Raw genomic sequence first — 26479 nt, 5'->3', positions numbered from 1 at the left:
TCCCATCTTTCCCAATTTAAATAACATTATTGATGTTTGACATTAATTTTCTCTTTAAAAATGAACTGAATATGTAATTAATTAAGTTCATAAAATGAAAAACAATTTTTTTGCGTGGCATCATATTGCATTGGTGCATGTTAGATTATTGCACAATGCACAAGCATTATAAACTATAAACAAAAGTAAGGTACTATTTTATGGTTCTATTTTTTCTTAAAATGAGAGAGACTTGTGTATCGGAAGTATATGATGGGCCTATAGGCCCAACAAATTAATACAGTTATATGTTTTTAAAAATACATAATTGTGTAAAACAATAGTCTATTATTATGCATGTAACACAGTTCATAAACTAAAAAAAATCTATTCAAAAGTGAGGGTGTGAATAAAAAAAATCGACAATTACCTGTCCGCAATTTACTAAATAATACGCAACTCTTCCCTCACGGATTATATACTTCACCTGGAACAGCTGTGGCAGGAACACCTGGCTCGGGTTACAGCAGTGAAGAAAGCCGAGGGGCTGGACTATCAGCCAAAATAACTCAACTCGGTACGCAGCTATGACTAAATGTCTGGAGCCGCCGCCACAAGAGAGCGACTCAGGCTGATCCCAACTTCAGGAAGACAAGAAGGTTTGGACGCAACGCATTCTCTTCTCTTCAGTTTAGGACAAAAGGACAGGCTCTGATTTGTTGAGGTATGAACTTTTAATTTGTTCCGTAATGCAAGTTTGCCCGTCTTCATGGTCGAAAACTTTAAGTTGCGGTTTAAGATGGTGCCTGCATTACGGATTTGTGCAACGTCGGATTAGTTATCTGTTCGCACCTCAACTGAAGTTATGAAAACTCTTTTTCACAGCGTATCTCCTTTCATTTCTAGTTGATTGTGAGGTTTCTTCTATTTGAGGAAGAGCGTGTACTGTAATGAAAATCAGATGTTACCAACCGTGCCTGGCATGCCACTCTGTCCAAAACCACAAAGAAAAGCTGAAGTGCAAAAGCGAGCTGCTGGCTGGACATTGATGTGCAACCAGTAAAACAATCGTTTATTTACAGTTATGTATATATATATAGTCTAATATAGCTATGTAGAAACACAATATCCAGGGTGTCTTTTCTATCAGTTTTGTGCTTCTATTCTTTTTATTTTTTGATGTGCATTATTATTGGATTGTTACTACACTGGGTCCGGGATGAAATGTATTAATTGTTGTTTTTAGTGTTAGGATAAGCAAGAAATTCATTCATAACATTTGGTGTTAGTATAACCACTATTTCAGTCAATTTTACATCACAAATTCAACTGTGCCAATTTTTTGCTTAATTGAACTGCATGTTGGATCTATACACAACTCTAATTTACAAGCAAAGCAAACCTTCCTGTTGGAACAGGGATGAAATGGTATTTATCCAGAACGTGTGCTTTACATGGTTTCTCTATCAAAACAAGTTTGGCTGCATTTGTTGTACTTGCTGCAACCAAATCGTTAAAACCAAGCAGAATTCAGCAATTTAAAAAAAGAAAATTGTGGTCGAATTCATGTACATACGCATATACCAGCTGATATTTACTTCTTGGTAGTGGCCCTGCTTTGCACCACAGCTTGAGAATGTTACAAAGCAGGCATTGGATGAATGGATCTGGCATGTAACTTCCCAGAAATGTCATATAGCACTGAGAGATTCCTGTGTCATATGCTGTGGAGAACAGTATTATGCTAGAAGTGAAATGAATTACCACCACAGAGACACGAGGCTATGCTAAAAAACAGTTGTCCACATTATGGGACAAAAGGAAGGAAAGATATACTCTTGTTCTGGATTAGTAATCATCACCTCAGCATGTCTCTGGTCTATCCATAGTTTATGTGCTCTTGTGTCTGCAGTGACTGCTTTTATCCCAAGCTTGAGAAGTATAATAGTCATGTATTGTGTAAAGTCTTTGGAAGTGACAGTTGCTATCGTGAATAGAGCGTATTAGTGTGAACTCTTGTTTGTGTAATTATGTAGGTTTGGCTTTCAGTGACTAACTAAGTCTGCTGTGCAGGTGAAAGCACTGTAAAAAAACAAAACAGAGTTCTTTGGGTGGGGTTTTTCCAACTCGTTATCTCACTGTTATCCAAGTACATGCCATGTTTTAATCAGTGAGCCCTTTACGATTAGTCTAATGTCAGCATGGGGTCATAGTCAAATTTAACTAAACTTCTCATGTAACTAGGTCAGCACAAAGTCATAGCGGTTTTTGAAATTAGTTTTACAAGCCTTGACATGACCTTTCACATAAACAGCTCAAGTGTTGCCGGTATCTGTTGATGCAAGAATGCTGATACTAATGATAAAGCCTATCAGTGCATGAAGATCTCAGAATTCTGCAACACAGATTCCTGGTCATTCTCACAGTAATTACACAGCACCTCCCACATGAATCTGCATAATTATCCTTGGGTTTATTCTCCTTTCTCGCCATGTTTTCAAACATTCTTACTACATGAAACAGTGATGAGCCAGTGTAAACATTATGCTGGATGTTGGACTTTGGACTCTTGGGCCCTATTTCAGGAAGCCGGTTTAGTGCAAACTCTGAGTAAGTATACCCTGAGTTAACGAAAACTCTGGGTTTTCGGTTTCACAAAGCGAGTTTAGATTAATTCTGAGTGAGTTACTATGACGACACACTCCGTGAAGCTAACCTGCCCCCTAGCAGGTTTACTTCAACTAACCCTGACGTTCTCCGCCTCTTTGTCAGAAACCTGACTGTAGGAAGTGTCAGACATGGCGTGCCCCTTCCTTGAAGAGCCAGTAGATGTTGAAGCCCAAATTCTCCGCAGAGCTCTCCGCCGGGAGAGAGTGATTAGAGCGCGTTCGGACATTTTATCATTTCCTGATGATTTCCTGTGTGAACGTTACGTTTTTCAGCACAATCTATAATTTATTTGAATAACATCCTCAGGCCTAATATTGCTCATGTGACACATCACGGACATTCTCTCAGTTCTGTACATATTATTCGTATTGCACTTCGGTTTTTTGCAAACGGGAGCTTTCTGTATAATATTGGTGACGCTGAGCACGTTTCCAAGGCTACCGTCTGTCGGGCAGTCAGGAATGTTACAGTTGCACTGAAACGTCTCCTGTACTCGTTTGTGTTCCCCGGTCATAGACCCACAAGATTTATCAAAGAGGGATTCCACAAAATTGCAGGTATCAGGATGAACGAAACTTAATTCATGATGTGGTGATACTTGAACTACTACTTAAATTTTACATTTATTCTCACGGTTCCCAGGCGTGATTGGCTGTATAGATGGCACTCACATTCCAATCATTGCTCCTTCAGTAAATGAAGGAGACTATGTGAACAGGAAGTCTTTCCACAGCATTAATGTACAGGTACATAGTTCCCTGTAGCATTTCAAACTAACAAATTATTTCATCATAGTAATGGATGCTAATTTGTGTTCTCTGCACTGTGAAGATCATATGTGATGCTGCCAACATTATCACAAATGTAGAAGCCAACTGCTCAGCCTCTGTGAGTGGTGGTGGTGGAGGACCCCCACCTGTTTTTCGGGCCTCCGCTTTTTGTTCTGTTGGCTATAACGGGTCACATTTGAGCATACAGAGTAAGCAAATATGTACTTGTAATGCTCAGATAATTTCAATAAGTGCTTACAGAGGGGAAATTAATGTAGCCTCTAACTGCAATCGATTTACATGGGACAAACAGACCAAGCACTATGGCTCATAATACAATTACACCTTACCTGTTTGGACTATATTTTTATATTTCATTTTTACTTGCTGCCAGGAACGTTTGGGGCCTGTTGGGTTGCACCTGCGCTCACATCACATCACAAAATCAAATGTATAAAATAAAAAATAAAATAAATATAATAAAATAACGTGTTGAATGGGTGGAAATCCCTAGATCAATGTTTAAATTAACACTCACGCATTGACTCTGTCGGCTATGTTTTGCCATGCATGCTCCCTTTCTTTTGCAGCTGAGGCTGTGTTACTTTTTTTCCGCAAAATTTGCATGTTATCGGCATATGCTGCCATCAGAATTTCGGCTTCAAGCGCTGTAAAATACATTGACCGCGCCTTCTTTCCCTCCGTCTCCATGGTGACTTGCTTAATCTGTGCTCCACTAATCAGGGCTTTATGTATCCTCGTGCGCGCGCTTAACTTGGGGTTAAAGCAACTCCGCGTTGACTGAACTAATTGTTATCAGCCTTTCTGAAACCGAATATTCCGAGTTGGACAGTTCGGGGTTACTCAACCCTGAGTATCGTTTTTCACTCTGAGTTTTCTAAACCGGCTTCCTGAAATAGGGCCTTGGTATTTAAAATCTTACTATGCAAGAGCAATTGAAATGTATGTTCATTGATGATGACTTACAGGTAATGTTTGCTTTAGGACTTTATGATAAACAAAAATGAAAAGCAGGCCACAAAGGGAAGTTGTATAAAGGGAATGCTTTATCATGCTGTTGCAAGTTTTCTGCCAGCACAAAGCCAAAGTTCTGGAGGAAGGATATGAAGGAGGGACCGACAATTGTGAAAGAGAACTGGCAGGAAATTAGTACCTAGATAGAAATATGTAGTTAGGATAAAACTAAAGAATTGGATGTGTAATCATGAACTTCTAGCGAAAGACTTAAAAGGAGTGGGAAAGGGAGAGACTGCTTGTAGTCTTGGTTAGACACACCCTAGCATTTTGCAAAGCTAATGATTATTGTCTTTAATCTCTAAATTTCCATTGTGCTTCCCATAGTTTCTCTCTGTTTTTCAGGGTGTCCTAACAGAATTTTAACATTTTGCACTGCCAGTAGTTTTGGGGACAGTAGTTTTCTCAAGTGCCATTTTATATTTTATTCCTGTGGCTTTTATGTTGGCTTCACCACTTGAAAGAGCTAATTGTTGCTGTGTTGTACTACATTCTAGTCTAAGCACTGGCAAGAAAATCAAAATGTGGTTTTCCAAGAAACTAACCATGACACAAAACCAGAAATAGACGACAGCACAGCTGCAGTAGCCACAAGCTGTCAGTTCACTTTAAACGTCTAGATGATTGATGTTTTTTCGCTTCCATATTTGCATATGCTTCTATCTTTATTTACTGTAGCACGTCTATTAAAATGTGGAACAATTGCCTCAAGAGATACTATATGTGATAACTGAAAGGATATTGGCTGTTCCAACAAACAAAGTTATTGACTATATATCTCTGTCTTCACTTCTAAAAACATTTTTTTCTTTACACAGAGTTGTCTAGATTTTTTATTATTTTTTTAGATTCATACACTTGCATAAGATAAAAGTGTTAAGTAAACAAATGAAACCTATTGTGATTAAAAAGAAACAAACAAGGAGAAATAAATGAAAGAGATTATCTCAAAACAAACACTAAAATAGCACAAAAACAAAGGCAAATCCAGAATCTAAATGTTATTATGATAGGTATGTCATGGAAGATGATAGAACACAAAATAAAAGTAAAGTGAAAGGAGAGAAATAATTCAATATTGTCATTATATTAACTGCAGTAATGTGCTTTATTAGTTTGCAATAAACTAAGTTATAAGAAAAGTTAACGTCGTAAACACACCCAAAAGAGTAATTAAAATCTGCGGTCCCCAACCTTTTTTGCGCCACAGACCTGTTTATGCCCGACAATATTTTCACGGACCGGCCTTTAAGGTGTCGCGGATAAATACAACAAAGTAAAACTAGTACCGGTACTGAAAAAAAGAAGATTTATTCATAACACACGTGAAAAGACCCAGGAAAACCGAGTTAACGATAAAAACGATAACAAAATAACGCTGAAAACCGATAAAAACCCTGAAAACCATATTTTTCACACCTGAGCCTCAACTCTCGCGGCCCGATACCAAACGACTCACGGACCAATACCGGTCCGAGGCCCGGGGGTTGGGGACCGCTGATTTAAATCATTTTAAAACACTGTTTAAAAAAAAAATTGCTTATCTTTGCTTGTTTTCACTTCTAGTTGAGCAGCGTAGCCTGGCTTTTCTATGCAAATACAGTCTTGTTTACTTTGTCTTACTTGATCATTTTCAGTGTATATTTGTTGTTGATTTAGTGATGGATTTGTCCAGTGTATATTTTCTGTAACCTTGTACAGCACTTAGGTCAGCAAAGGTTGTTCTATGTGGGCTAGAAAAATAAACTTTAACTTGACTTGACTTCTTACATGCATCTAAAAATAAATTACGTAACATCTAATTATGATTCCGTTCTAGTTTTAGTGAAGTTCAAGTGTTCTGGCAACACAAAGCCAAAATTGTCGGAATCAAGAGAAAATAGCAAAGGTGCCAAACGGCATGCAGAGTTTCACAGGAAGAAAAAGGGTGGGGTGAATAAAATCCTGGGCAGTAAAGAGAGAGTTCAGTGAATGAGTGATCAGCCTGACCTTTGTGAGTCACCAAGAGTGCAATCTCTTTTTGTGTGAGCTGCTGTTGACAGTGGTAAGCGTTCAAGTGTGCTAATGTGTGAGAATGTCTCACTGGGAGGAGTAAGGAATGTGAGCCTGCACCCAGGCCTGACTGAGATGTGACAAGTTCTTGCTACAAAGCATGACAAATAGTATGAATAACACTTTTCTGATTCTGCTGTAAATTTAGTATTGGTTACTTCATATAACCCTTGTTTGCTCTGGCCAGGGCTAATTTTCAGTTGGTATTCTAATTAATCAGAATTATGTAGAGCAGGGTGTGCATAACCAATGCTGGTTGAGATTGGTCCAGACAAGGTTTCTTTATGTACAAACACAACAATATTAAACAACCGGGGACTACGAAGCTCAATCTCGCATCTCTCTTCATGACTAGTGGAAGTGGCTTGGCTCCTTTAAACCACTAAAAGTGAACCGAGGAACATTTCCAAAAATGTTTTATATTTTTTCCTACACATTATGCGTATTAAATTCATTTTCATCGTCATGTACATGTGTAATCTGTGTCTAGTCTAACACAATAAAAATCAAAGTATCAGGAAACAGCATCTGAGTGAAAGTGAGGAGGTTCAATAAATCTGTCCTCTGTCACAACCTTTTCCCCCCATTATGCCTAAACTAGGGATGTCGCAATAAACTGAATATAGGACGGTAAGGACAGGTAAAACTGGGTGGTTTGCAGTATAGTGTTACAGTCTACAGTACTGTTGCACTGCCTGCAGGGCAAACTGGGTTCCATGGTTATAACTCTTGTAGGTCCTGGATAGCAGGAGAGACTTTTGCAACAGCAAAGATGTTGGTAGAAGTCTACTGAGCATTGAAATAAAAGCTGATTTTTATAATACTTCAAAAATAAATGTCCAAATGTCTTGATGTTCTTTGGTAGGCTGCTGACTGACAGGACTTGCTTCTTGAAGGTGTCACTAATTTGGCACCTTACTACTGTAAACTAGTTTGAACAATGTTCTTTAGTAACATCAAATTTCACCGTCATTCTAGCTTTATACTAGCTATGGATTGGAAAGCAGCCATTGCGGCTCATGTAACATCTACTTGCCTACTGCAGAATGTAGTTGGCTAACTATACAAAGAACCGTAAACCACAAAGGAAATCTGCTGGAACTCACAATATAAATTATTAGATAAGGGTGATAAGTTAAGCTTTCAACATGACAGAGTTACTTTTAGAAATGTCATGAACTAAAGGGTCTTCATAAGATTTCTACTGCATGAACAATATTTACTGGACCTAAAGGCTGAAGATGCACTATAAATGTATGTTTTAAGTTTACTGAGAAACATGCAGTGGTGACTCTCAGCTTTTTGTAGTGCATCCAAATGTATACACAAAAAAGCCTTTGCAAAGGCTTCTATGCAAAGTGGTTATTACTGCGCAGCTCATTGTTCGTATTTTTTTATTGGCTTAAACTCATTAACAGAATAGCCCAGCTTGCATCGGCGTCTCTCTGGTTGTTAGTATTACTATACTTTGTCACACACTTGAAGCTGTGCTGCACCTGTCTGTCTGGCCTGTCTGTCTGAAACTGACACTCCAACATAAGTCATAAGTGATGTTAAGCTTGAGCACCTGGTATCTCAGATAACTTGGTTGAGTCAGTAGGTATGATGAACACCTGCAACCAGCACTTAAAAGGGCGCTCAAATGTCTATAACGTCATTATAAATGTTTGCAATTGTGCACTATGTCATATTTCTGTTTTTGAACTTTCAGTAATCAGGAAATTGTGACTTGTTTAGACATGACAGGCATTCGGCTTATTTGGAAATTGCCTGAAGGTAATTTCAGCTTGGAGCTGAAAGGGAAGAGCTAAGCAAAGTAAATCTTGCATGAAACCTAACTTTCAAGGTTGATTTAAAGTGAATTAGGGTTTGAGGAAGTCTGTGTGTAGTTCAGTATTAGGAGAAACATTTCCTGTAAAATGTTAATTCTTCTAAAAAGATGATAAAAAGCTTGTAAGCTGATGGAAGTGTTTTGTTTTTTGGATTTTTTTTTTCTGTCCTAACAGGTGGCGTTTGTTTTCAGGAGCAAGTTATTGCTATCTGATGAGTCATGAGTTCTCAAACAAGTTTTGGGAGCAGCATGCTGTGTGAGTTTCCACTAATGTTTAACTTTTCCACTTGGCTCTGTGTATATTTGTACATGTGGGAATAATATCCTCTGCTAATTGAGTTTTGTACATTTGCGGTTTATATTCAGTCCAGACCATGAATGATGATCTGAGCGCATCACTCGCTACAGCAGACGAGTTATCCAAAGAGTTTAACTCCTTGCTGCAGGAGGCCTCCACCAGCAATAACAACACAGAGTCTAAGTCACAGGTACTCACTCATACACACACATGTAGTACTAGTTTCCCTCTTTTAGCTGTTAATTTGCACTAGTTTATAATAGTTACATTTTGTAGTCCTTCAAAGTGTGCAACATGGGTGGAAATATCAAGGCAGTGGTTGATTTATTTGTTTTTTCCTTTCCTCTGTTTCTAAATTAAATTTGCCAGTGAGGGGCTTTCCTTGTCCTGATTTTTTTGTAAATGTGTGAACACAGACCAAAATAAAAACTTTCATTCAAATTCACTTGCACTCTTTCAAACACACCCTTGTACAGATGTAGTTGAATGCCAACAAAAACATGTTGACATGTTTGTGTTTAAAACAAAACAAAACGCAGTGATATCCATATCTCTTTTTTTCTGTAGGCCACCTCCAGTATCTCCAGAGAGCAGCCTCAGTCCAGTTGGTCTTCCAGCACTTCCACTACTAAACAGGCATCCGGTGGCAGCAGTAATGGATCCCCCAGCTCTTCAGCTTACTCCACAAGCTCAGCATCCTTCCGTCCCATTGACTCTGTCAGTTCTAACAATAATAATACCAGATCCTCCCCCGTATTCCCACCAAGCCCACTATCATCCCCAAAGCTCCAAAGAAGTGCACATGGATCTGACATCGTCCACCATAGTTACAGCCATTCAGCTCAAAACACGAAGTATAATTCTTTGCCTCATTATGACAAGAGCCCACGAAGCTCAGTTAGCTCCACTGATAGAAGCCCTGCTCCAAACTCAAAGGCTGTTACTTTGGAACCATCAGCTTCAGCCCATTCCAATTTGCTCAGACCTTATGACAGCAGCCAGATGCGTCCAAGGTCGCCTCGATTCGACAGAAGCCCTTCTCCATTGTCTGCCAATTATCCAATGTCCAGCACGCTTCCCAGAAATTTTAGCAGTTCCAGGCAACAAGGTAAAGTTTTCATTTTCAGGACATTTAAACTTAATTATCATGAAATTCATTTTACTTTATTACCTTTGTAGTAATTTTAATACATTTTATTAAGAAACTAGGTGAGCAACTACCCAACAAGTCAAATTAAATTACCTCAACATATCTGGATATAAGTCAGGATTTGAGATGTAACAATTCAAATATTGTCTGATTAAATAAAGGGGTGTGTTGGGTAGAGATGTTATTAAAGTGTGGCTGAAAAAGTGCTTCTTAGTCAACAAGATAAAAAAAAATAGATAGATAAATAGATAAAAAACAGACTCACTTTCTGAACATGAAAGCAAATCTAAAAGTAGACGTGTCACAGTGTTCTTTCAGTTATAAAAAACAAACGCATGAAAATGTTATAAAAAATAATACTGGTCTGTAAGCTTATTAACTTTCTAGCACACTTGCTCTATTTTTGTTTTTCCTTTGCTCATATTTTTGTTGCTTTATCTCCCACAATCTCAGACGAGGCTGTGCAATGGCAGAAGAGTCCTGGCAAGTGGAATGAGACAGATCTGGACATGTCTTATGAAAGGAAGCCTCATCACACTTATGACAGTTAGTGGTTTTATGACCATTTAAAGTGAATTTCTGGAATGAGTCTCTGCAAGTAATCTAAGCAAGTTTTTTTTGTTGTTGTTCTTTTTGTTTTTTAACCTTGCTGTTACAGAGACAGAGTGGCTGCGGTCAACTATGCCAAATCCAAATTGGAAAGAATCCAACCTCGATGGCCCTTCTCCAGCTCCAAGCCCCATAAAAGTAAATAGTAATACTAGATGAAACTTGTTTGTATGGCTTTTGTGTATCTCGACGCTTTAATTCCAATGAATCTGCTTCCAGACTGCAGTTCATGAGAAACTTCAGATATGCAAATTACTCTATTTCCTTGTTTTTTCATAGAGAAGAAAAAGTTGATCCCAACATTAGTGAACAGGATGCACCTTTCCTAAAAATCTTGATTTCAATTCAGAGCATGTTTTTTGTAATACTGCATTTTTTGTCTTCTGTGGGACAGAAAAATGTCCAGTTTAATGAAAAAGAATTGCAACACGAAAACCCCCCAAATTACTTCCTCCATTGAAATAAAAGGAAAAAAAGTGTCCCTTCTTTGTTTCTTCTGTTACAGGATCGTCTCTCTAATACTCTTCAGTTTTCCAGTGGATCCCTCCCCCGTAATGCACGTATTGCAGTACCACCATCTCAGTCTCACTCCCCTTACCAGTCTCAGCCCATCTCCCGTATTTCTATTCCTCCCAATTCAACTCAGTCCCGCCAGCATAAACCCATTCCTCTTTCTGTCATCATGCGCCTTCAAAATCCTTACTGGGGAGCAATGATAGCCCCCCAACCCAGAGTGGTTGGAGGACAAAGTGACATGTCACCTTACCAACCTGCTGTACCCGTCCCAAAGGAATTCTTCCAGCCTCCTGCAGTTCAGCCACAACTGAAGCCACCTGAGCTGTGGCAGCCAGCTCTATACAGTGACGGTAAAACACATTTTACATTAGCAAACACTTCCTCACTATGGTTTATGAATCTCTGTCTTATAAATGGTGATTTTTATCCATGATTGTAGTGCTGAACCCAGCGGATATAGATGCAGAGTTAGAGCGGTTGGTATCTGCTCAGCAGAATCCTGTAAATTTGGAGAATCCTGCCATATCAGAGGGTAGTGTGGAGACCGAGGGCACCAATCAGCAACCTCCTCGGCCCCTAAGCCCCACCACGCTGCAACCAGTGGTGGCGCCTGATGCCCAGAGCCATGTGACCCCTGTCATAGAGGAGGTCCTGCGCATCAGGGCAGAAATTCCCAGAGCCCTGAAGAGGAGGGGCTCTGTGAACCTTTCAAAGCCCCTGAAGAAGCCCTCGCATTACCAACCAAACCAGTACAAACATCTTATCAACAAGCTCTTTCGCAAGGAATACCATAACAAGGCGGACAAAGGTAGTGAGAGTAGCAGCTCATCAGATGGGGAGGACAGTGCTTTACCCCCTCCCCCTCCACCTAAGACACCCACTCTCATTAAAAATGACAAAGTAAGTATTTAACAACAATAACAATTATAACAATAGCGTCTAATGTTTTAAAAGGTGGAATGCAATCTTCTGCAGCCAAGTGTTTGGCTTTATACAAACTGATATTCTGTTTTTTGTGCAGAATTACCGTTCAATTTTGCGCCTGCCTAATCGAAAGCGCAAAAATTCTGGCAGGCGGGCTCGGCTTAGCCCGCTGGTGCTTGTACTTGATGGAGCTTTAGCTGGAGACCTGGACACAGTGCAGAAAGCTGTCCAGGAGGTATGTATACTAGCTCTATCTCTCTATCTCTATCGCTAGCTTAATTATGTTAAGAATTTAAAGAGAACTTCACTTAGCAAAGTCCAGACATAAACTGTGCAGGCAGCAAGGTTTGGATGTATTTCAAGAAAATAGCATGATCTCCGAGGGCTGCCCATAATAGTTATATTATTTTTTTTCCACTTCTTTAGCTTACATCAGCAGCCTAAATACAGTTTATTGGACTGCAACAGTGAAGTGACAGACTTCCTGCTCCAGTGCCGTATTTAGACATTAAGAAGTACTGAAAATTGTGAAAAAATGTTTTATGTTTAACTTTAGTTTTCTGAAGGAACACATGCTGAGTATGCGTTCTGTTTTTCAGCTCATCTCTGAGTCTTCCAGTCAGCACAATAGCTTCAACTCCTATTTTAGAAAGAAATGCTGACAGTCATGCTAAACGAATGTCAGAGTGGATAAACTGGTTACAACAAATGCAAATCTTATTTGTTTTATGTCTGCAATTTGTTTAAATGGTGGGTGGAAATAAATCACATTTAATCTGACAAATCTACTGTGTGTAAAATGCTTTTCCAAGATGAGTGATCCCAGCCAACCAAATGAAGAAGGCATCACTGCCCTTCATAATGCCGTCTGCTTTAGGCATCACGATATCGTGGACTTCCTGGTTCGGATTGGAGTTAATGTCAGTGCACCTGACAGCCATGGCTGGTAAATATTTGTTTACTGTTGTATACATCCTCTTTCTCTTATTTCCTCTTATGTTTGTCTCCTGTAAAAGCCTTTGTGTAACTAGTTCATATAACTTATTTCAGAACACAACATTACTCCTTGTTTGCACAGCCATGTGGACAAAAGGTACAGCCTATTTCAGTTCAAAAGATTTACATAAAATTGGTCTTACATTTGGATAGATGAACATTACATGGCATAGTGTTATTATTATTTTTTAACCAAAACTCAACCAAAATGCAGAAGGAAAAATTAAATACAGCCTTAATATTTCCATAAGGCTTAAGAGGGTAAGTAGCACACAGGAGCTGCTGATCAAATACACTTGATTAACTGATCATCAATAAGTGTGACCACCTCTATAAAAGCAGAGGTTTTGGTAGTTTGCAGGTCTGGTGCATTCAGGTGCGTGCACCAATGATCTCAGAGAAGCAATTATTGTTTCCTACTGTTCTGGAAAGAGTTATGAAGCTATTTCCAAACAAGATGAAATCCATCATTCTACTAGGAGAAAGATTACCGTATTCGCAAAAGGAAAACATTGAAGACAGCTGCCAGTAAATGTTCCAGTACATTCACCCCAACGTCAATGTTAAGACAAATTAAAATTGAGATAAAAAAAAGCACCATTCAAAATACACCAGTCCTCAGCCTGTTAAATGTTACATTTCATTCCTCAGCATGTTAAATGTTCCAGTTCATGGCAGTACAATTGGACAAAGACTGAACGAGTATGATTGTTTTGAAGGGTTGCCAGGAGAAAGCCTGTTCTCTCTAAAAATAACATGGCAGCATGGCTTAGGTTTGAAAACCTGCATCTGAACAAATCACAAGGCCTCTGGAACAAAGGTTCTCATTTAGTAAGAATGCCTGCACACAAATTCATTCAAACATATCATGCCAAATCAGTCTTTTATACCAAATTGGTTCAAAATGTATGAACACAGTTAGAACAAAGTGATGAAGGCCTAACTTTGGAAAGCTTTTTCAACTTTTCTGGCTTTCTCTTTGGGTGCAATTGTTTCCATTTTCAGTTGGCCCTGCTTTCTTGCCATAGATGCGTAGACTTTTGTCTTACAACATCGACCACTTTTCTCATGTTTAATAAATTCCATATTAATTTTGTGTATACACATAACTTTTGCACAAAAGAAATGTATACTTGAACATTTCCATGCACATATTAGTAAACAGCTCTCTAAAGAATATCTTTAATATCTAAAGAATGTCTTTTTGGGCAGACATGCCCGAAGTGGAGATGGACTACCTCACATTTGGTGAAAACCAAACACAAACACCTCATACCAACTGTCAAACACAGTGATGGAGCGGTAATGTCTGGACTGATTTTGCAGCTACAGGACCAGGGCAACATGTAGTTTTTGAGTATACTGTAAACTTCTTTATATACAAAAGTATTCTAGAATCAGATGTGAAGTCTTTTTGACTAAACTTGGTCATCCGTCCTACAGGGCAAAGATTCTAAGCATACTGGTAAATCGACAACAGACTGGTTGAAAAAGAAAAGAATTAGCCTCACTGAAATGCTGTGGTGGAACCGTAAGTGAACTGTGCATAAATGAATGCCTGCAAAGCTCAATGACCTCAAGCAACGTTGCTAAAAAAAAAGTGGGCCATAGTTCGACCATAATGACATGAGAGTCTGATAAAGTCATACAGAAAACGTTAACATGTAGTGTGCTTAACTTTTCTTTTTTTGCATTTTGGTTTTGTAAATATTTCCCTTTGGCTGTGCTGACAAGGATAAAGGTTTTTCAGTCTAAGTTATCATTTGATGAAGTTGATCTGAAGGAGTTGCAAAGGAATAGATGTTTTATTTTTTAATATAATGTTATATCCTGGTATCCAAAGCCCTGGAACTGGAAGACGGTGTACGGATATATCCATATCTATAAATACAACATAATTAAAGCTCTTTATGTGGCCCACAGGACTCCTCTTCATTGTGCAGCCTCTTGTAATGACCGTCCTCTTTGTGAGTTTTTGGTGAGGAGTGGGGCTGCCGTCATGGCCGTTACAGAAAGCGACAGAGCTACTGCCTCCCAGAAGTGTGACCCTTATGCTCCTGGATATGAGGAGTGTGAAACCTTCCTGAGGGGTGAGACAACAACTCCCACACGTAAACTGTACTATGAACTGTTTAATTAGTCAAATAGTACTTATAACGTATCATATGATATTTTCTACTGATGTAATCTGCTCCATGTTTAACCTCAGTGTCAATTGTTTTGTTAAATAGCATTCAGCCATTCACAGACATGTACAGAATATGTATATATATTGTATGTTGTAATATAAATAATAGTAAGAAAAATAATAATCATAATTAAATAGTTTTGTTCAAAATCTACTCCCAAAGAAATGTTAGGAGGATTACAAGTTTTCTTTCTTTCTTTCTTTTAAAAAAAATAATTTTAAGAATACAACGTAGGAACACTTTAAGGTGGCGTTCAAAAGCAAATATAGTGACCTCTAGCCTCTCAATGAACACTATTCCAAACTACTGCTTTCTGGTACAGCAGTTTTTATAGTTATATGTATCTTGTATGTTTTCTTTCTTCAGCTGCGGAGGAGGCCATGGGGGTGGACAACAGCGGAGTGCTTTATGCTCTGTGGAGCTACCCAGCTCAGGCAGCAGATGAACTGAGCTTTAAAGACGGAGACATGGTCACCATCCTCCAGAAACCTGAGGGGTCAGACTGGTGGTGGGCCTCACTGTGTGGCAGGGAAGGCTTTGTTCCAAACAACTACTTTGGGGTAAGACACCACTTTCTAAATAAAGAAAACATCAATTCAGTCCTTTTCTCCTGATTTCATGATTTTCATTTTGCAACAAAACATGACTTTTAATTGTTTTCATGTTTGTTTTTTCTTTTTCTAGCTTTTCCCGAAGGTTCGGCCGAAATCTCTGTGTTAAGTGGCATCCTGATTATCAGGTCTGGTCAAACTGATGCAGGGAATATTCTCAGATGCTTTATAGCTTCAGACTTTTAGTTGAACAAACTGTCTGTACGGCCATAAAAAGACTGCAGACCTAAAAGATTTTTTGTGATCTGTCAGAGAAGGAGAGGCAAAGGTGAAGTCTCTATACTCCTTTTGGCTGTACTGACAAGGATAAATCTTTTTACGTTTGTACCGGCTTGGCTGTAGAATAATTATCTATGTTACAACTCTATAACAGATAGTCAAGTTTTGTTGTCTATCCAAATGTTACAAAGGGGTGAAGGTCCATGTTGTTCGGATTACTTAGGCTTCAGTCAAGGGTTCACCATACAATGAGTAAAAAGTTGGTAAGGTTACTAATCAGAATGCAAACACTGGCTTTTGATGTTCAGTCAACTTATCAGCAAAGTCATGGCAGGTGTGTGAAATCTTGTGACTGCTCAGTTTAGAAATGCTTTGCTTCAATCAAAGTAAAATCTAAGTTTCCATTCCTGGAAAAGTTTGCAGAAAGGAAGCACCACAGTAAAAGAGAGCAGTTAGCAGGGAATGTTTTACTTTACATAATATTTCAGAAATGTACTCAGATATCACAGTCTTTGCAAATAGTTTCTCAGATATTAGTACTAGTATTTAACTGTAACTTTTTCTGGCTACAGTGGCTGTTAAATCCTAATAACAACAATATTCTTGAAATATGTGTGATTTTTTTTGAATGTCAGGAGTTGTGTTCTCCTATCATTACAGCGGTAGTAGGTTTACCATAGTATTTTCAACCTCAGTATTTTCTTTTTGCCTTCAGGTTTGTGTTGTATGTTTATGCTCACTAAATAAGTGTGTCTTTTTTGAAAGTGTTTTCCGGGTGGATGTGTTTGTGTGTGTACTCACAGTGGTGTAGTGCATGTGGTGACAACAACTGGTTTTATTATATATTTTTTTGTTTCCACACAAGTTTCACGTGTTACTAGGGCCCTCTGTGCATCTAACCTTTAGGCTTCTACGGAGCACATAGTGATCAAATTTTTGAATACTGAATAAAAAGATGAAAATCGTGTTTTTGTTTTTGCCTTTTCTTTAAAATGTGCTGTATTTGGAGTTTTGTTACTTGAAAATACCATTTTGAAATGTCCCTTACTGACCAACAGATGGCATTGTATTATTAAGTATTTCAACAGCTGCATGTTTTGCAAGCAAAAACTGTATATAGTAATATATGACAAAGCACCATTCAAGGCTGGTCTGCAGCATTATCCCACACTGTACATTATACATGGAAAAACATCTGCTAATTTCTTTTATTTCTTCTTATTTGAAGTTGCATTCATTTCCCTGATCTTTTTCAGTCTTTTTGCTTTTACACCACAGAGCACCCACAGGACTGCTGTGATATTTAATGAATTAGTTAACTGTATTCTTATGAATAAGTGTAATTACCGAAAAAGCTACACGCATGATGAACAGGTTTTTTTTTTTTTTAATTAACTCTGATTTGCATCTTTTGATCTACAGACTATCTGCACTGATATTAACACCAACGCTTGTATTCTTCAACACAATCCCTGAGGACAATTACTGCCAACACTGATTGAAGCTGACTGCTGTTTTCTTTAAATGTTTCATGTTATGCAGATTATACAAACATGATAATAATGACATACAGTTAGTGGATATACAGCATCACTGTTAACTCTCTCACACACACACAGCTGTGATGAACTAATGCTGTGTGTCTGGTGAATAATTCAGGTGATTTAAGTGAACTGAAATGTCCAGTGGCCTGTGGCAGAATACATAATGTTTCACTGAAATAGATCTTCAACTCAGCTAGAAGGCCATGGTATAGAGCAGGAACACATGATGCAGTGAAAAATCATTTCGTCTTAAATTAAAAAACAAGAAGCTGTTTAAGTCAGCAACTCAATGAGGTAAGATGTTGTTGTAAGCTGTTTCACTCTTTTGGTTTCTAGAAAGATAAAATTGCAGCAAGCTGATGAGCAAGTTGAGCCATTTCATCAGTTTTCATAATCGCGGTTTTGTTCTTTACATTTAAAATTGATACTGCTATTTTATAAATAATGAGTTCTTGTCACATAAACTAATAGTCCCCATCATTGTTAAACCCAGCACAGTTCAGTGTAGTAATTATAATCTGAAAGTTTGAACCTAATGGTTAAACACTGCCTTCCTCTGCAGCCAATGCTTTGGTTTACAAAGCACAACATTTTCTGCAGTAATTTCTGTTTCTGAAAAGTCTAAAACCCCCTTTTTTTCTTTTGCATATAATCACAAGTCTTCAGTCAAACCCATATCTCTTTGCAAGACCTGCACTGGTAAAAGAACTGCATCTGACGTTGTGAAGACTTCTTTGCAGAACAGTAATTCTCTTCAAGCAGAACTCATTTGCTGCCTCATTTAAACCCCATTATAACCACGATGGACCAAAATGAACTGTTAGTGCCGTGGCCTGCTGTCGGAGGAGTGTGGCACACCTGCACACACACATATAATGGTTTCAGACAAGCTGGCTTTCTCAGAGAGCATATTTCCCAATCGGTGTCTGGCAACACTACTTGACATAGCAGGCTGGCCCTTTACTGCTGCAGACATATAAGAACGTAATCACACAGAGAGAAAGTGAGCTTTACTGTCACAAAGTGAAGTAGAAAGCTGAAGGAAATCTACTAAAAATAGGGACAATAAATGTTAGAACTGGATGAAAAAATTAAATGAAGAGACATAAAAGGTGTAAAACGACACAGCAGGCAGTTTTCTGTTTGCGGAGAAATGTAGCGATTATCTATAGAGCAACTAGCCATGAAAAATGTGATTCATACCCTGAGTGATTGAGAGTATGTTGAGTCAACAGATATAATCTAAAATCTGTTCCGATAATGTCCAAAAGAGAAAAAATATATAGAATAAATCACTTTTACTTGCGAAAAAAGTATAAAATCATTTATAAGAACACACATACCCACAAACACACAGTTTTCAACCAGAGCAACCAGTTGACCCAAAGGGCATCAATATTATATGTTTTTACCTTTGAGGTATTAATCAGATGCCCTTCTTTGTTAGTCTTTTGGGTGACTTAGGGCAGGAAAGCATCTTCAGCGTGAACTTGGGGAACGCTTTGCTTCATTATTTAAGAACAACAAACGAGTATACATTTGCTTTTCTAGCACTACAGTGCAGCAACAAATATGCATATCTGTTTTTCAGCTATCAGAACTGTACTGACGTCTTCTCGTATTCTGTGAAAATTATGTGTGACAGCCAGCCAACTGCCTTCAAGGGACATCATGTTAGTGTCTGTTGGCATGTGGACTTGTTTGCATGCATGCACACACATGTGCCTGTATTTCTGCATTCTTTCTCAATCAGACACTGAGGTGAGCAGAAAGATCCATGCAAATATGTCCACTCCGCCTTTTTCTTTCATTCTTTCCCTACCACATCCATTCTTCCTGTGTTCCCACTCTGTGCTCCTGTGGAGTAATGAATAATAGAGGAGTGCTTGTCCTCCCTTGCTCCCCTAGTTAATCAGAGCTCGCCTGGCTGCCCTCTTCTCTGCCACTCCTCACTTTAATAAATCATTCAGGCCTTCAGGACGACAAGTACGTCAGAGGAAGCTATAAGCAAGGGTTGCAGTGGTAAAAACCCTCTCTTACAACAACCTATATCTCCTTTGCTCCAAACCAGGAACAACCCTCTCTCACTATCGTCTCTCTTACCTATGTGTGTCCTTTATTTTTTCAGTCACCCCATCCATTCTTTCACATTTTTTTACAAATTTTTTATTTACAAGACAAGCAAGTCCTCTTTTCACTTTCTCTCTCCCACGGGGAAGCATTTCACTTCAGCTCTCACTCCAGCGAGGTCCAACCTAACACATATTGTTCTCATTCCTCATCTCTTTCCTCCCCCTTCTTCCTCCGTTCCCTTTGTCTGCCCTCACTGCCTGAGCAGAAATTCCCTACTGGCATGACGTCACATAAATATGAAGTGGTAATGCTGCATAAAGGGTCATAAATGGAATGGATAAAAAACAACAAGACAATCATGAATTGAAGGATGTGCAGTGAAAGTGTAATATCCCTTTTCATATTAAATATCCAATCATATGATACAGTTGAGAAAACCTAATTTGGGAAGGTGCCTGTTGAACTCCATTATAGGAAGAAGTTGAGTTAGTGAATATTTTCAGCCGCATTAGATCCTCAGATGTATTTTGATAAAAGAGTTGTTGGGACCCTTTATCAAAAAGATGGAAGGAAGGTGATGATCAGCTAGCAGAAGTGTGACTTAATGCTGAGAAAGAGCATTACAGATCTGATGTCTGCTTTGAGAGTGTTGATGGAGAAGTATAGAGAAGGTCACAGTTGCACTGTGTCTTTATGGATCTAGAGAAAACATATAATAGGGTGCCAAGAGAGGAACCGTGGTTCTGTATGAGGGAGTGAGGAGTGGCAGAGAAGTAACTGAGGGTGATGCAGAACATGTATGAGGGCAGCAAGACAGTGGTGGGGTGTGTACAAGTAACATATGGGTTCAAAGTGGGAGTGGAATTACATCAGGGATCAGCTCTGAGACCCTTGCTGGTTGCAGTGGTGATGAGCAGACTGACAGGTGAGGTCAGTCAGAGAGGTAAGGCTGTGAGTGTTTGGACATGTGTAGAGGAGGGATAGTAGATTAACTGGATAGAGGATGTTGAAGATGGAGCTGCTAGGGAATAGAAAAAAAAGACAGAATGCAGAGAAAATTCATGGATGTAATGAAAGAAGACATGCAGAAGGTAGATGTGACAGAGGAGAATGCTGGGGATAGGATGAGATGGAGGCAGATGATTTTCTGTGGCCTCCCTAAGGAGACAAGCAAGAAGAAGAGGAGTCAGGATGACATCACCAACTAGCCTGGAGCACACTCAGATTACATCCATTAATCCACTGGGATTGATTCTGCTATGAATACAACAAATAAAACTAAGATGCTGCGTCAGTCAAGCAGTTGATTCAGTGCATAAACTAATTTCTACTGAAACCTTAAGGCCTCTCCACTGCTTACCACCTTTCTGCAATGTATAGATGGAAATATATTAAAAACAAAACTGGAAAAGAAGTGGAAAGGTTGACTGTTATCGCTGTAAATAACACTACTGATGAGTGTATTTTGTTAGCCTGATGCTTTGACAAGAAGGTGCACTCAGGTGTTGGATCTGGTGCTCATTAAGGGGCTTCAAGAACAAATGCCAGAATGGATTGGTGAGGGGAAAAACATAAAATTCCACAAAAGCTTCTGTTTGCCCCTTATATTTATCATTGTTCTGTCATTTTATATTTCTCAATTTTCCTCTTCCATCAGGATACACACAGAGCTTCTAGGTATCATGACTTTATGTGAACAATCTTTGCTTCTAACCCTGTCTCTTCTGGGTGTTCTCAGCCTCTTTTAGTCCTTTACAGACAGACTGTCTGAGCAACAATTATTCTTAATCTGACTCCATTAACCAAACACCCCCCATTCCCATCACTTCCTCGGCAGGAGGATATTAATCACTTTAATTGCCAGAAGACCTCAGACCTGAGGCTCCTGTCCAATCCCCCATCTTTCATCTTGTCTGTTTGGATGTTTCTGTCTTTGTCTGCTTTTATCTTTATTTGCTCTTCCTCTGTATTAACCCCCCCCCCCCCCCCCCCCCCCCCCCCACACACACACACACACACCTCCCCCTTTCCCATCATGATGTCACGTGCATAAAAATGACAAAAAGAAAAAGAAAAAGCTTTTTCTTTATTCAGCCTCCCCTCTCAAGTAAATCAATTACTCTTGAATTGGCACTTAAGCATTTATTTCATTACTTACCACAATTTCATTACACTAATAGAAATCCAGCCAAAATTCCCCAAAAGTTGTGTATATGTGCACATGTGCGCGCATGCAGGGATGAGTGTGTACTGAACATTTCTTGGCATGTGTGCATGCTCTGGTATTTATTTGCTGTCTGATCTGATTAGTGGCTCTTACACTGTCCCTTTCAAATGTTCATAATGAGGTGCTGTTTCAGTTCACCGCTAGGTTAATGAATAAAAGGAGGAAGATGTGGGAAAATTTGCTGCATCTGGGAAAATATATCACAGTGCACCACAGAAGATGAGAAACAGAGAAAGAGAGAGAGAGAGCGCCAAGCAGAGTTGTGTAATATCATTTTGTGTGGTGACCTCTGTTAAATAGTGCAGGCTTCCGTATTGCTGTGAAGCACTCTTCGGGAGCTCTGCCCATGGCTGCCCACTGAGCCTTCAGATGAAGTATGTGTTAATGACACATTTTGATATATTTGTAATTTTATTCAACAAAGCACGATTGCTGTAGACTCGTCACAGAAATAGAAAGCCACAGGAATAATACTTTAAGGCACTAGGCATGGTGGAGCTTCAGGTGCACGTTCATATGTGTCTTTTAATTGACAATGATCTTTTACCCTGGAGCAGCAGCCGATTACACGGATACTGCAATTTTGTTTTTCCAAAATCTGTCCACAGATAGTCCAGCTGTCAGGCAAACACCCACAAAAGTGCTCAAAACCACCTTTGATATATTTCCCACTACAACTGCTAGATGTCTCTAAGACCACATTTTGCTGTGATGACACATGGACACACAAGCACTCATACAGAGACTCAAAAGGTGAACAATACCACCTATATTGGGAAACTCTATATCTAATACTGAAAAACATAAAGAAACTTGTACACATATCTGGTCATAAAAATTGGGCTATGTACACTATTGCATACTGTTAACATTCATAAATCACTTCTGGGTCTTAATGAAATGAGATATCAGACACAATAAAAGGTAGTCCACAGCTTTAGGTTTGTCCCACATGTGTCTTTAAATAAACAACTACTTCAGGGTTAGTCTCATGGCTTAATAAGGGATTTTAAAAATGTCCTATTCTACCTAATTGTTTGTATTACTCTATATTTTTCAGATACATTTGGGACATAGAATCTAAGTCATCGTTTCCACTAAATATCTAATCATTCTGGTCTTAGGCTGGTTTTGTTTATTGCATTTATTACATTTTGGTTACAGTAACACTGTTGAAAAAACTGGCAGCCAGGATAACACTCAGCTCTCTACTAATGGTTTTGCTACAGCTTCACCATTGAGATTCATACTTTGACATGCAAATAACTGTTATTCTCTGAGGGGCATTTTAGCATATTCAGGCTGCAGTGCCTGCATTTTCTCCTGAATAAAAAGTTACCAGATTTAAAGGAGGAGTTCAATTTTTTTTTTAAATTTGGGAAGTTGAGTGATGGACTGTAACGGTTAATGTCCCACTTTGCTGGATTTTATTTTTAATATGATGATTTTTACTTTTAAACTAGATCTTTTATATAACATTGACCCTGTATTAAAATGACTTTCTGATATATGACTGTTTTGATAATAGACCTAAACCCATAAGGTCATGTTGCTAAGGTTTCAATAAGATTAAAAAGTGTAAAGTTGGACGAATTTTTCTTAAGATCTCACTGATACCAGAAATTCTAACTGTAATAAAATGTGCTTTTTAATGTGTCAAAGGGGACAAAGAACTGGAGTGCACTGGCTTGACTTGAGAAACATGGAAATTGGGATGTATGCACATGTAGGCAGGGAGTTTAAATTTAACTGACATAGGACTGATGATGACTTGGATCTCATATGGTCCAATGTAGCGTGGAGTAGGCTTGCAGAAGAGTGATTTGAGAAGGATGCCAGCAAGCCATACCTTTTGTCCTGGTACATACTTGGGAGCGGGTGTCTGAGGCATTTACCCCTACAACGAATGGTTTCGTGGTATCGGGGTGGACCAGAACGGGTGCAGAGGTGAATTGTTGTTTTGATTTAAGGAAGGCTGCTTTGGCTTCTGGGGACCAGATGAGTAGAATCTTAGTGGAGGTGAGGTGAGTGGCGCAGCTACCTGGCTGTAACTCCGAATAAAATGTCAGTGGAAGTTTGCGAAACCGAGAAACAGGTGAAGGTGTTTCCGTGATGTGGGAGTTGGCCCATGTCTTGCACCTACTAGGGAAGAGGATGGACGGATGATGCCGGCTGCCAATGACTTAAGAATATAGTTTTCCACTGCCTTCCTCCTGGGCCTAGACAGGTTGTAAATTCTGCTAGAGGGTAATGGGGCGCTAGGAAGGAGCTCAATGGCGCTGTCATAAGGCCTGTGAGATCTAAGAAACAACACGTTGTCCTTACTAAAGATCTCCTGGAGGTCCTGATATTTGTTGTGAACTGAGGAAAGCACAGTGAGCCGCCGAACACTAGAGAACACTGCAATAGAAAACCCCTGAACCGACTGAGTTCCCCTTAGAAGGGAGACTGCATTGAAAAACAGGGAGACTGCATTGAAAAACACCAGCATGATTTTCAGAAAAGCAGCAGTGGAAAATTCAGAATGAATCCCTCGGGAGCAGGGAGAGGAGTTGGCAATAAAAAAACGAGGTGACCAATTGGAACCAGGAGCAAAATCAGACCTGAGCTCCAATACAGTAGCCAGAACATCCCCTTGTTTATCACTAATGGTTTTACATTGTTAGAAATTGTAAAGTCTGTTCGTGTTCGCCAAGAATCACCTCAGACTGAGGTAACTGAAGGCACCGGAAAATCATGGTAAATACAAAGAATAAACATGAAGACAAGAAGCAATGAGGCTTGGTTACCGCCATGAGGTAGCTGACGAACGCTGATTGCCGTCGATGGATAGCAGGTGAGCAGAACAGGTGAGAAACCAGAACTCTACTCACAAGACGGATGCAGGAAAACACAGACACTCACCAGGATCATGACAAAATGCATCATGAGTGATGAAACTTCCATCCCATTAGAACAGTTTACATCACAAGCTGCTATGTTAAACTATTGATCACCGAGCTCTCTTCAATGCAAAGCAACACTGCATCACCTTTTGTCCCCCTCAAAGCTCAAACATTAATGAAACATTAATCTGTGTTCCTGAGAATTCACTCACTCATCCAGTCAAAATAGCTACAATTATGAGCATGATAATACTTAATACTATCGCTAAAGCATGTGTCCATATTCAAATTGTGTTTATCATAAACATCCTTGCATTTTGTGTGAGTGTGTTTGTGCCACATGCTGAGTGCCATTTTGATTGTTGTTGTATCCCTAAGCAATTCTTTCCCTATGTAACATAAATAATTTAGCTCTCCAGAGGCAGAGAGTGGAGCCCGAACATTCATGGATAGAAATGAGAGTCATGAGCGCCAACTTTCTTCATGTATTGTCTTGCATGGAGGGATGGATGTACAAGGGCTGCATTTCCCCTCTGCTGGTGTGTAAAACCCAGCAGTACTGCAGCGCATGCACACACAAATCATCCCTCATCAGCTGTGTGCAGCCCTGATGGAAGATTGAGCTGCTGCATTTGCATTTCGCCCAAAGTGCTTGGCACACAAACAACATCTCTTGTTAGCCTTTTTTCTGTAACAAGAATAATAGATTACATCTTGCTAAAACATCAATATGTCCCCTGGAGCTCTTTCAAAGCAAAAATAACAGCAGGCTTGAGCGAAGATCATCCTGATCACTCCTGCTCATGTTTTCTGCCCTTTATATTGGAAAAGGCAATCTGATGCTGTAAGCCACCTGTGCAGACAAAACATGTTCCGTCAATAATTATGTTTTTGAAATCTAGAGTGATGTGGTTTTCCCTCCTTGGGGAGTATTAGTTTTGCTGTGTTTTCCCTATTGTGCTACTTACCACCTCAGGCTCTCTGCTAATACTACACTCCTCCTTCTCTCCCTCCTTTATTCTCCCTTACAGGTTTTGCTGAGGTGGCTAACTCTGTAGCGCTGTTGCTGCCACAGCGCTTCTAAAGGAGAAAAACAAACTTATTTAAAATACCAATCCTAGCTCTATTTGCATCTTTTTTCTTCTTATTACAAAATGTAGTAATTGAACTGCATTCCTGAAAACACTGCTGTATGTGTAAATATGCTGTTGCTGCTGTGGTCATCGCCTTCTCATCTGGAAGTTGTCTTAATCCACTGTTAGCTCATTATTTGCAAACCTGCTTGTTAAAAGTGACAGGCTTGGTGATAAGGGCTTTCTCATCAACAGCGGATATTGGTATGCAACTGACACATACAAAACCAGTCGGGGTGAATTGTAGTGCAGTGCAGTGCAGAGAAGCTGATATCATTTTTTAAATGCTTAAATATTTGTGGGGCAGCACAGTGGTGTTGTGGTTAGCTCCACTGCTTCAGAGAAAGAAGATCTTAGGTTTGAATCCACCAGCCACATCAGGCCTTTCTTTGGAGTTTGCAGGATCTCTCTGTGTCTGTGTGGGGTCTTTCTGGGTACTCCAGCTTCCTCCCACAGTCCAAAGCCATGTACACGAGGTTTACTGGTGACTCTAAATCCATGATGTACCCTGCCTCTCGCCCTATGATAGCTGGGATAGGCTTCAGGATGGATGGATGGATAATTACTGGCACCTTAGCCTAGGTGTACTCCACCTCATTGCTTATGAGAGCTGGAATGGGCTCCAGCCCAACTGTGACTCTGAATTGGATATGCAAAAGAAAATGGATGTACAGATAAATATTTGTAAGAAGAAATAGTAATCAAGCCTTTACAAAGAACTGTGTGTGGTGTTGTTTCTTTTTGTCTTTCTTTGTTCAGAATTTTGGT

The 26479-nt window shown here is 39.3% G+C and overlaps 1 protein-coding gene across 5 annotated transcripts; it reads left to right on the top strand.

Moving 5' to 3' along the window:
• Window positions 1-528: 528 nt before the first annotated feature.
• On the top strand, window positions 529-16814 carry ppp1r13l (protein phosphatase 1, regulatory subunit 13 like). 5 transcript variants are annotated; one of them, XR_013093020.1, is made up of 13 exons: window positions 529-703; window positions 8513-8593; window positions 8704-8825; window positions 9203-9743; window positions 10239-10331; window positions 10444-10532; window positions 10900-11260; window positions 11350-11810; window positions 11932-12069; window positions 12647-12780; window positions 14043-14176; window positions 14274-14361; window positions 14754-14883. XR_013093020.1 is itself a non-coding variant. In XM_004560464.5 (13 exons), the coding sequence occupies exons 2-13, from the start codon at window positions 8557-8559 to the stop codon at window positions 15737-15739; spliced, it is 2373 nt and encodes a 790-aa protein (XP_004560521.1). In that variant the 5' UTR covers window positions 537-703; window positions 8530-8556; the 3' UTR covers window positions 15740-16814. The 5 variants fall into 5 exon arrangements, 3 of the variants coding, with proteins under 3 accessions (XP_004560521.1, XP_004560520.1, XP_004560522.1); XM_004560464.5 differs by lacking the exons at window positions 14043-14176; window positions 14274-14361 and adding exons at window positions 15386-15579; window positions 15704-16814 and having other exon boundaries at window positions 537-703; window positions 8530-8593; window positions 14754-14920; XM_004560463.3 differs by lacking the exons at window positions 14043-14176; window positions 14274-14361 and adding exons at window positions 15386-15579; window positions 15704-16814 and having other exon boundaries at window positions 537-703; window positions 14754-14920.
• Window positions 16815-26479: the final 9665 nt, after the last annotated feature.

Source organism: Maylandia zebra, linkage group LG14, assembly GCF_041146795.1.
Source record: "Maylandia zebra isolate NMK-2024a linkage group LG14, Mzebra_GT3a, whole genome shotgun sequence".
Classification (NCBI taxonomy): Eukaryota; Metazoa; Chordata; class Actinopteri; order Cichliformes; family Cichlidae; genus Maylandia; species Maylandia zebra.
This window is presented reverse-complemented; position numbering and strand designations above follow the sequence as displayed.

Excerpts from the sequence above, each read along its gene's own strand:
- ppp1r13l (XM_004560464.5), top strand. The coding sequence starts at position 8,557 with ATGAGTTCTCAAACAAGTTTTGGGAGCAGCATGCTGT. Across the intron at positions 11,261-11,349 it reads GCCAGCTCTATACAGTGACG|TGCTGAACCCAGCGGATATA; the intron begins GTAAAACACATT and ends CCATGATTGTAG. Across the intron at positions 12,781-14,753 it reads GCACCTGACAGCCATGGCTG|GACTCCTCTTCATTGTGCAG; the intron begins GTAAATATTTGT and ends TGTGGCCCACAG.